Source organism: Cynara cardunculus (genome assembly GCF_001531365.2).
Source record: "Cynara cardunculus var. scolymus isolate 2C chromosome LG 12, CcrdV1, whole genome shotgun sequence".
NCBI lineage: Eukaryota > Viridiplantae > Streptophyta > Magnoliopsida > Asterales > Asteraceae > Cynara > Cynara cardunculus.
This window is the reverse complement of record NC_037539.1, coordinates 5450292-5462164: the sequence shown is the minus strand read 5'-3', so window position 1 is coordinate 5462164 and position 11873 is coordinate 5450292. Positions and strand designations below refer to the sequence as shown.

Below are 11873 nucleotides of genomic sequence, written 5' to 3'. Positions count from 1 at the left end.
AAGCTTGCGACTGATCGGAACCCCGCCCCTTCTCGCCGGCATTGATCTCTTTCAGTGCGGCGGCTTAACCACTACCATGGCCAGCACAAGAAACATGAAGAAATCATCATCATCGTCATCAAAAACAATATCCGTTGAACAATTTGTCTCTACTATGACCCCTCTTATCGATATGGAAAAGGTACTCGACCTTCTACTTCTACCCTTTGCATTCTTGTCTAAGAATTTATGTGCATTAATTTTTTGATTTACTTGGAGGATTAGCTATGGTGATTAGATTGCGCATTTCAAAATTCGTCAAGCTCATGGATGTATTTTACTTTTAGAGGTTAACTTGAGGATCTTGATGCTATTTTATACTAGATAGGGTTCTTCGTTTGGAACAAAGGGCACTAAGGTGGACTCTTTTGTGATACGGAGAGACTACTAATTTGTGATTTTAATTCGCGGTACTTATTGTAAACCACAAGAAGAATCGTATACAAGTGATACATGTATAAATGACGATTGCAGTGAAAATGTTGCAATGGTGATTTCATTATGCTCCTTCGCTTCCAGAATATAAGAGATACGATTTACTTCTGAGTTCAATCGGACCAACTTCAAAATTAAATTTCATGTGGATTATTATTCTTTTCTTCCAGTTGTTGATTACCACATTAAACTTTGTAATAAATACTGCAAATAAAAACATCTTGATGTTCAGTTTGTGACAAAATCCATATAAAATTGAATTCTAAACTGATCTTATTTCAACTCAAAGTAAACAAACTTGTGGGTTTATAATTTTTGGAATAGAGGGAGCAGGCTGCCGGGGCTTTCTGCTATAGTTCTTGTAATGGTTTAATTACTGATTAGTTTGGATTTGCCAATATACCTGCCTTATTACAGCTTTATCTTTGACTGATCTATTTGACAGGGACTAAGTCCCTTTTTTCTCCCATTTCTATCACTTTTCTTGATAATTCACAGATGGGATTTTTATTAGTATGATGTATCAAGCATGACTTGAATCCAGGAGGACCTGTGCTAATAGATATTGCATAATCTTGTTAATATCATTCTATTGTTAGTGACTGATGATAGGTATTTTGTGATTATATGATCATTGTAGGAAGCTGAGATATCTGCTTCAATGAGCTCTGGTGCTAATAGAAATTTGGATTCTGCATCAAAGAAAGGATCTACCATTCTTAATTTGAAATGCGTAGATGTTCAGGTTGGTACTTCTAAATTATAATCACCAGCTGCATTTTTTCCTCAATTCAAAAGAAACTAAGCATTTTTATGTCTCGGTCAAATTTTGAATTTTGTTGATTGATAGTTTTTATGAATTTATTTCATTCTATACCACTAAGGTTGAATTATCATAATGACATACAAAGTTCTGTAAAGAACAACACAATTTTCAAAAATGAAGAAATCATATTACAAGTCATTTGAAAATATTTTTTGCTTAACTGAAAACGTTAACGCTATTTATTTGAATGTAGCTAAACTGTTACCGATTATAGTTGTGATACATTTTACTTTGATCTTTGCCATAGACGGGGTTGATGGGCAAAACTCTTCTTGAACTTCAATCGAACAAAGGAGATGTTCTTCCAGCTCACAAGGTAAAAATGGGTTGATATGTTCTTCGCATAGAAGTATGCTGTCTGTTCAGTGTATTTATGTTTGCTTAATCTATGTATACCATTTGGCCTTTTTTGTTTCATTGCTTGTTCTTTCAGTGAGTCATTTATAATGAGCAAAAACCAAGCCATGATGAATCGAAACTACCAAAAAGCCACAGAATATTTCAAGCTAATAATACTTTGAAATCTCGAAGGCTAGATGCCCTAAAAGTTCTTTTCAGCAAGGATCACTAGAACTAGCATCCCTGCTGCTCCCAGTATAATCATAATAAATGCTAATAATATCCTCTCTTTTTTCTAAGTCTCAAATGTAGTTTTGCAGGCCCTTTTTATGCTTATTGTCTAATTATCATCAGATACTTTGTCAGCTTCATCTATTAAAACCCATATTTGTAGCTCCTGTATTGTGGGTAATGTACGACAATTGGTTGCTATTTACTTGTGTCTGCCTAACATCCTAATTTTATTGAATCACTTCCAGATGAACAGAAACAGTTACTTTTTCCCATTAGTTTTATATAGGGACATTTATGTTATTATATCGCTGTCCAAGGAGAGCTCTTTTCTAATATATATTTCAATTTGTCTTTCTGGTTTTCTTAAGCTTACGGGTCTTTTATCTTTGCAGTTTGGGACTCATGATGTTGTTGTTCTAAAACCAAACAAGGCTGATTTAGGTGCTCCTGCCCTCGGACAAGGTGTTGTTTATCGACTGAAGGTTGTTCCTTTTCTTCTCGAATCAATTACACCTTTGTCTATTATCCTGGGTTTTGAGACACATATATTACATTTTGCAGGATTCATCAATCACCATTGCTTTTGATGATATTCCAGAAGAAGGTTTAAATAGTCCTTTACGCATTGAGAAGGTGGCTAATGAGGTACATTGTTCATACTATTTAAATCTTACTTCTATTTTTAAATATGCATAGTGATGTATCTGTTGACCCTTCTTTCTTTTGTATACTTTTTCGTCTACAATTTTAACTACTTCACTTTCAGCTTAATAGCAAACAGTTCAAAATTAGTTCATGCAATTTCTGTCTTCCTTCTATCATCAAACTTCCACATGATTTTTTATATGCTTGTGTAATGGTGTTTATAGATCATGATTTGAGTGTTGGACATTGTTCTAAAGATAGAAGATCATTTCTTTAGGGAACACTCATCATTAAAAGTTTTGTATTCAAATATTTAGAACCTTTGCATGTGTGTAGGTGACATATCGCAGAATGAAGGACACATTGATACAACTAAGTAAAGGTATTCAAAGGGGACCAGCTGCGGACTTGGTTCCTGTCTTATTTGGAGAGAGACTTCCAACAGTAGTGAAAAAGGATGTCTCCTTCACTCTGTTTAATAAAAACCTTGATCACTCTCAGGTATTTAACCTCTTTCCTCACTTCTCTTTTGCATATATATATGGACACACACGGCAACATGTTGAAGCCGTGGAAGGATGGGTGTACATTATAATCACCTCGTTCTATGAAGTGCCCCCCCTGTTACAAATACGATTATCCATATTTGACTTTTGTGGTCAATATGCTTACCAAATTCTGGGAGGTATTTTGTTTCATCATTGAAGTCACACAAGGATTTGTTTATCAGAACGGAGGTAGTAGTTCTAGTTTTCAACAGTCATGCCAAGAGGAGGTTCTTAGAAGAGGTAGAGGTAGAGGTCTACCAAGATTGACACGAGGAGAAGTAGTGAACACCGAAGAGAGATTGATTGGAATGTATTAAAGGAGGTGGATTTAGATAGAAGTGTGTGGAAGATGCAATATATGTCCTGGAACCACTTTGGCAATTTCATGTTAGTTGTAGGCCTGTCACAGATGGTGTTAGCTGCTGACTTGTAGATGTTAGTGCCCATTGGACGCTTATCTTGATATGTGCATATGTTCAATAGTCATATCCATCTCTTTAATAGATGTGTCCACATGTTTAATTTTTTTTGATTTGTGGTTTCATAGTCCACCTGTTTACACAGACTAAATAACAGTATCTCTTTTTTCTCCAAGAAAGATGCCATTAGAAAAGCCCTATCATCAAAAGACCTATTCTTGCTGCATGGACCTCCTGGAACTGGAAAGACAACAACTGTGGTGGAAATTATCCTTCAAGAAGTGAAGCGTGGATCAAAGATTCTTGCTTGTGCAGCCTCTAATATTGCTGTTGACAACATTGTTGAACGAATTGTTCCTCACAGGTAACAAATTTCTCATTATGGAGGAAGTAGGTGGTTGAATAGTTCATTTACATGCTCTTTACTTGTCTGTCACCATATGACAATGTTACACCGGTTTATGACACTGGACTGGAGTGAGAAAGACACGATGTACTTGCTTCCTCAACTATTATTCATTATGGGTGGGAGCTCAATTCCCTTGTCCCAGCTTAGAAATCAATGACATGCCATCTGTCATTCTGTATCCCATATAGTTTCTATGTAGGATTGTGACAGCCACTTGCTGACACTCACATAGGTATTAGATGACTCGGTCTCTTCATTCTCTACTATGCATGGAGAGGCTCCCATGTATGTTTGTACAGATGTTTTGAATAAGATTCATGAAAGTGAATATATGTAATTAACTCACATGCCACTTGGATAATACATGAAGCGACTTCTAGTGAAATAATGATATATATCACAAGTATATCAAGATTCCTTTATTATCAATATTTTTATTGAAGGGCACTTATAATATAGGACATAGAATATACCTCTGATGGCACAAATTTGCACACATCTTTCAGATTTGTAAACTCACTAGTACTTAATAATGCACAAGGTCTATGCTCATTATTTAACTCTATATAGACAGTGAATGTGGTAGTGAAGCTATCGAGCTAAATTCTACATTTGCGTTTAAGGTGATAAGCATTGTATTTACTGCTTTGCAAGAATCTCAATTACTAAACTAGTGGTTAATTTCTGGATTAGAGTAAAGTTGGTGAGAGTGGGACATCCTGCACGGTTACTACCTCAAGTATTAGAGAGTGCTCTTGATGCACAGGTAAGGATCACCTAAACCTCTTAAGAGCAATAGAATCAAGATGTTTTTATGACACTGATCTTTTTTCAATAGCTAGTAAGTTTGTCGTACCATTTGGTTTGCTATGGTCCTGATGAACATGCTAAAGCAAGTGTTAATGGCATTGGGTAATAATATCCTTCTCTATGAAATTTATTTTTCTTTTCTCTTAATAGGCGTGGTAGATCTTCTATTATAGTTCACAAGCCAAGCTAGTGACAGAAATGCTAATTCTGCAGGAACAATGTTTGCAAGCTGTTTATTGTATATTTATTGTTGCGCAAAATAAATAAAATGATCACCGAGTTTTTTTTTAGTTTTTCACTTCCATACCCAAAGAAAAAAGTTGTCAGTTACAGACCGACTTTCTCAATCATATGAAGTGTATCAGTTTCGTCTGATTGTTTTCAAAAAAACAAATTAAAGTCAAGATTAAGGGAGTTCTTGGAGATGCAAGATTAGGATAGCAGACTAGGGTAGAGACCTGTAGCTAGTCTAAACCGAAGGAAGGGTGCTTGAGAGGTAGGGTAGTAAGCCAGGAGATATATATACTGAAAGGAAGCAGTGCTTGCGAAATGTGAACTAAACATATGATTGTGAAATTTACTTAGATTTGTGAGCATTAGACGGAAAGAATGTTATTGATTTGATGTGATAATGTAAGCGTGTGATTGATAATTGTTTTTGTTCAAGTCAGCTACTGAAAAAACCATGAAAGTTCAATGATCATTTGTTTTTGTTATCGGATTCTCTTTTTCACCTCTTTAGGGATGGAAATTTTGTTTCTTGAGCATATGGAATTATTGTTGTTTTCTATTTTCTCAATTCTTTAAGGATTAAAATTAGTTTTGTTGGCAGATGGAGCATCACTTGGATCCATTTGATATTGTTTCTCTTGGTGTGTTAGTTTAACTTATTATTGGTTGGTTGATCCTAGGTGTTACGAGGGGATAATAGCTCTCTTGCAAATGACATCCGGAAAGAAATGAAGGTAAATAATTTTGAGAATTCCAATTGTCGCTGCCTTTTTCATCATCAAGTTAAATATTTCTCATACTACTACAAGTTAGCAATGTAATTCATGCAGCGGCTCCTTACTTTGAAAATCATATATACATGTGTGTGTGTGTGTGTGTGTGGCAATTGAGATTTGTATAATGACTTCAGGAACATATCTTTTTCACAGATCTTTTGGTAAGTTCTTTTTAAGACATTGCTTGTCTATGCTATGTATTCATGCGTGTTACATGAGAACTTGTCTAGTGAAGTAAATAAACTGGAATGATAATAAGATGATCAAAGTGATCGCTCAAATGAGTTGGTGCCCCTTTTTCTCCCAATTCTCTTGACAGTACATAGTTTAGATCAAGAAATACTCGAGGTACTGGTGTTTTTGAATAGTGATAAACTTGTTACACCTATAATGTTGGGCAATCAGAACCTACCAAAGAGACTTCCAATAAAATGCCAAAGAAAAATGTCAGCTGTGTCCGAGTTACAAGCTATATATTTTGTATTTACTGATACTTCAGTTCCTGTGAAGGCTTTGTAATTTCCTTTTATTAAAACTAAAACTTGAATGTTATTCCTGTGTTTTTTACTTTCCATAAAATTTGCTCTTCCATCTCATCTTGATGGATCTTGCAGGCATTGAATGGTAAATTGTTGAAAGCTAAAGACAGAAACACAAAGAGGGATATTCGGAAGGAGCTCAAGATGCTTTCCAAAGAAGAGCGCAAGAGGCAGCAGTTGGCTGTGACAGATGTAATAAAAAATGCAGATGTTGTTCTAACCACACTGACAGGTTCATTGTCGCGAAAATTAGATGGCACTTCATTTGATGTCGTGATAATTGATGAAGCTGCTCAAGCACTTGAGGTAGCTTGCTGGATTGCTCTACTAAAGGTAACGAAGCAAAAAGCTTTTATAGAGCATTGAAGAATATTACTGCCTTTCTTTTATAATCCCCCTGGCCCCATTACTTCACAATCTAAGAAACTATATAAAAATCTTGATTCCATCCCTTATCTATCCTGATTACTTATAAACAGATTTGGCCATAAGCACATTAACTGTTTCAACCTTCTAGACCATTTGGGCACTTCCAATAGGTACCAAAACGAGTACGTTATCTAAAAATGGAAAGGGCACCAATTATTTCAGTGCTGATTGGGTATTTAGATGTATATGACTCCAAAGAAGACTTTTATGGCATGGAGCATGAGTAGATCTAATTTGGTTTTACAGGGTTCTAGGTGTATACTTTCTGGGGACCATCTACAACTTCCTCCGACGGTCCAGAGTGTTGAAGCTGAGAAAAAAGGGTTGGGAAAGACTCTCTTCGAGCGCCTTGCGGACTTGTATGGAGATGAAGTCATGTCTATGCTCACTGTCCAATACCGCATGCATGAACTTATAATGAACTGGTCGTCCAAGGAGCTCTACAACAGTAAGGTACTCCATCTGTTCCGAAATAAGCGTCCATATTTCTATTTCAGTTTGTCCTAAAATAAGTCTCTTACTTTCCAACTCTACCTTAACTATGAGATGGAAAAATTCATTACTTCATTTATTATTAAGGGTAAAATTGTCATTTAATTGATTACAAAGTGTAATAGTTATACATTTCTAAAATTGTATGTCTTTTGCATTGTGGACATTTATTTGGGGAGGGAGGGAGTATCACTGTAACATGATGCATTCTTCTTACTGTTGTTGATTATATATGTTATTATAATAATTATAGATCAAAGCTCATGCAAGTGTTGCTGGACATACGCTACATGAACTCGAGAATGTACAGAAATCTTCTTCAGCAGAACCTACTCTTGTTCTCATAGACATTGCAGGGTATGCATATTGGTAGTATAACTTGTGTCCTACCATATAATTAGCGTTGAGCAAAATTATTTTGATGGTTTGTTTATTGTGTAATTTGGCTATTACTACTGTTCTATTGTAGATGTGACATGGAAGAAAAGAAGGATGAAGAAGAAAGCACATTAAATGAAGGTGAAGCTGAGATTGCTATAGCTCATGCTAAAAGACTCGTTCAAAGTGGAGTTCGTGCTTCTGATATCGGAATCATTACCCCTTATTCAGCACAGGTAAAGTATAACTCGTTCTGTGCCGTGATTAGTGGCCTAGACCTTTTTAGCCGGATCAAATGTCGTCGTAAAAAACCCACAGCTTCATATAAAAAATCCTTCCTGGATCGTTGGTTGTCTTGTGTTTTGTAGGTTGTATTGCTTAGAACGCTGAGAACTAAGGAAGACAAGTTAAAAGAAGTGGAAATCTCAACTGTGGATGGCTTCCAGGGAAGGGAAAAAGAAGCCATTATCATTTCAATGGTCAGATCAAACTCAAAGAAACAGGTATTTGTTCCGGCTGAACTCATGTATATGGTCGAATGAACAAATTGAGATTAAGTTTATACGTACTATATATACTCTAGGTCGGGTTTCTGAGTGATCGTAGACGTATGAATGTTGCCGTGACTCGTGCAAGGAGACAGTGTTGTATCATATGCGATACAGAGACAGTGAGCAGCGACAAGTTCCTGAAGCGGTTGATCGAGTATTTTGAAGAGAATGGTGAGTACTTGAGTGGTTCAGGGTATGGAAATGAATGAGTTCAACCCTGTATTTTTAACCAGATTTTTCTGATACTGGGTTAGAATGGTAATTTTTTGCCATTTAAAATTCTTACCAAACAATCACTTTACATTCATTGCCAAATTGAGAGAAAAAAATCTCTTAATCTAGACAAAATCCTTTAATAGGTAGGGACATAGCTTAATCAAACAGGTTGTTGCTGTATGCATACATATTAAACACATCAATTGAATTAACAGTGTTTGATTGGCATATATGCCTGTAGACAATCAAATCCTCGTTGTTGGTCGGATTGGCTACGTAACAGCCTTTCCTTCAAGTTTAGCACGATCATCCCCTCGCCCCCCCCTTCTTATGGCACCCGAAGTCCATCTTGTCTGTGAATTGGAACCTGTGTCTCAATGACACGCTTACCTTCACCCATAAACATATGAAAGAGCAAAAATAATTTGGAACAGAATCAATTAAAATTTTAGCATACGTATACAATGTATTATTAATTTTACAACACAACAACACGAATTGAACCGATAGATCGAAAGTGTGTTAAATATTGAGGTAATCGGCATTGACGGGCTTAAACACGTGACTTGCATGTGCCTCGATGTAGTTGATATGTTTGATTGGCAGATGCATGTAGACAACCCAATCCTGATTGTTGGTGATGGGACCAGGCAATGTCATGACGTAACAGTCTTTCCTTGTAGGTGGAATATGGCATGATCCGAACGCCACCTTGCCCCACCCGAAGTCCATCTCATTCATGAACTGGAACCTTTGTCCGGACGACACGATTACCGTCATGTCTTTGTTGACAAATGCTCTTGGTATCAGTAGATGTGACCGTCGTTCTTCCACCCAATCTATCAGGTCTACGAAATGGTCTTTTCCAGTGACGGTGTGCAACAACTCATGAACCTCCGTGGCTACATTGCTCAATGGCATCTCAACCAACTCCTAAAGTTTCGAAATGATCGAGTGGATTAGATTATGAACTCTTTTAATTATATAGTTTCAAATACACCATTTTATGAAAGCGCAATAAACCTCATTTATTTATAGTCAATCACATATGATACTGTAGTCGATCACATGTGATGGTAAATAAGAAACACATGTGACCTAGGTCATGGGCAAATCAGCCGCCGCACGCCACCACGTCCAATAATATGTATTATCACATGTGATAAAAGTGTTCTTACGTTTTCGTAAACGAAATTATTCTCATTTGGACCTCCACCCATGTGTGTGTGTGTATATATATATATATATATATATGCATATAGGGTTGGGTTATGGCGAGAAGAGAAATTATGATGAGAAGCATAAGAAAATATATCCATCTTTAGATCAACCCTAATTGAATGTCAACATTAATGAAGTGCACCGAATCAATTTCCTTCTAAAGCACAATTCATCAGTGTGCATGATATTAAAATTAATCGACGATTCAGATCTCTTCTTATATTTTTCACCGTAACTTCCCTTATCACATCATCTTTTGCATTAAACATATATACCTAATTACTAATTTGAGAATTTGGAAGTTTGTGAGATTCATATTATCCATCCTAACCCACTAATTTGATATAATCAATATTATTAATTAATAAATATTAAAGCATTTTTTTATGAAAGTCGAATATTCTCTCTCTCTCTCTCTCTCTCTCATAAATGTTCAAATAATAACACCTTTATTTTATAAAAATACAGGAACACCTTTTTAGTTTTTACTATAGTCAATCACATGTAATATTATAGTTCATTACATATGATACACATGTAATACTAAATCAGAGACACGTACGACCTCTGATTCGACCTAGGTTGTTATCACCTGGTCCCTCAAGTATATTATTAGATGTGATAAGGATGTCCTTGCATTTTTCGTAAAATAGAGGTATTTTTATTTGAACCTCCTCCTTTTATATATACATATATAAAAGGTTCAAACCAGAACTATAACCAAATAAGAGAATATAAAAACAATTAGATCATGTACAAAATCACATGTGATTGTAAATTGGTCATTATACACATGATTTTAATATAAAATCATATGTGATTCGACTTGTTCTTATTTTCTTATTTGGTTACCATTCTCATATCAACCTAACTCATATGTATATGTATATGTATATGTATATGTATATGTAAGTTTGTTACCTGCGATCCTTTTCCCCCAAACGGCAACGTTACAACATTGCCAAAGTGCGAAGCCATTAGTTTTTGTTTCTCTTCTCCATCTCCTTCACTCAACCTTCTCCTTCCATCAACTGGAATAGCCACATTACAGTACCTCTCCTTCTCATTTCCCAACTCTTCCATGCTCATCCCAATTGCCTTCCACAAGAAAGAGATGAACGCCTCAAACTTCGATCTCTTACTCCCATTTTCACTTGCCAACAACTGTATCTTGTTGATTTGCTCACCCTCCATGTAGTATACACGGTTAATGAGTTGATCATCATCATTCTGGTTTTCATCATTATCTGGCATGAGTGATGGTTCAAGCGTAGCAACAATATGCTCGAACACTGACGAACAACTATAAGTAGGTGGGCTCCTCGGTTTCAGGACCGACCTCGAAAAGGAGGGTAACATAGATGGGGTTTTCGCTCGAGCCATGTCCGCCCATGCTGAGATAAACATGTTAGCCGAGTATCCATCCGCTGTCTTATGCTCAAACATGCACCCTATCACCATCCCTCCGCATTTTAACTCCGTAACCTGCACTTTTTTGGTAGACAATGCTATTACAATTTTTTAAGACGACGAGTCGTAGGGACAAATATAATAATACAAGTACAGCCACCAGAAAACATCTTCAATTAGTTGTATGCATACGTAGATACTGTACTGATGAATGATTATTAAGATGTTCCTCGGTTTTTCATAGGGATATATATAGGGTTAGATTATGAAGAAAACCGAAAAAAACTGAAGAACACCTCGGTAACCATTTCTCTAAACGGTATGCACATTTACATACAAGTAATTTGATAAGCAAGTTGTCCGATACGCATATGTGCATAGAAACCAAGAAACAACCTCAATTACTTTTAGTTATCATCAGATGAACTGTTAACATGATTGTATAAGTTATATAGAATTAGCCAGTGAGTAGTGACTAATAATATATATATATATATATATATATATATATATACCTGGACAGCAAGCACCCCACGTAGCTTCTTGGGTACTAGTTTACCCTCAATGCTCTCATCTGGATTGTAGAAATCGAGTTCCTTCAGCTGCACATCTGCAACGGCATGGGTGAAGTCGACGCCTTGGTTGTTGCAGTGAATCTGATTCTCTCCGGCAGCTGCATTCCATTGGATGTCACCGGCGAGAGGATAGAAGAGTGTGAGAGCTTGAGATAAGGAAGCTTTGAGGGTGTTAAGCATGGTGGGGAAACTACTTCCATGGGAGGGTTTGTTGTAGCAGAAGAAAGAAGCAGCATCAAAAGTCGGGAGAACCACGTCCAGGTTTGTGAAGGGTAACCACCGATCATTCCATGGCTCTTCTGCACCCACCACCACCTTCTCAATCACCTTCACTGAGAAACTCTTACCCAT

General features: G+C 36.4%; 2 protein-coding genes across 2 annotated transcripts; one reads left to right on the top strand and one right to left on the bottom strand.

The window, feature by feature from the left end:
• On the top strand, window positions 1–8546 carry LOC112522591 (DNA-binding protein SMUBP-2). The gene is made up of 15 exons (XM_025131825.1): window positions 1–181; window positions 1115–1219; window positions 1548–1616; window positions 2266–2355; window positions 2435–2518; window positions 2855–3019; window positions 3662–3849; window positions 4588–4660; window positions 5616–5669; window positions 6326–6583; window positions 6926–7132; window positions 7425–7528; window positions 7641–7785; window positions 7918–8052; window positions 8133–8546. Exons 1-15 carry the CDS (start codon window positions 77–79, stop codon window positions 8307–8309), a joined length of 1959 nt encoding a protein of 652 aa, XP_024987593.1. The 5' UTR covers window positions 1–76; the 3' UTR covers window positions 8310–8546.
• Window positions 8547–8740: 194 nt separating this feature from the next.
• LOC112522593 (shikimate O-hydroxycinnamoyltransferase-like) lies at window positions 8741–11873 on the bottom strand. Its single transcript, XM_025131826.1, has 3 exons — window positions 11463–11873; window positions 10459–11022; window positions 8741–9249 (listed from the first exon to the last, which is right to left on the bottom strand). Exons 1-3 carry the CDS (start codon window positions 11871–11873, stop codon window positions 8839–8841), a joined length of 1386 nt encoding a protein of 461 aa, XP_024987594.1. The 3' UTR covers window positions 8741–8838.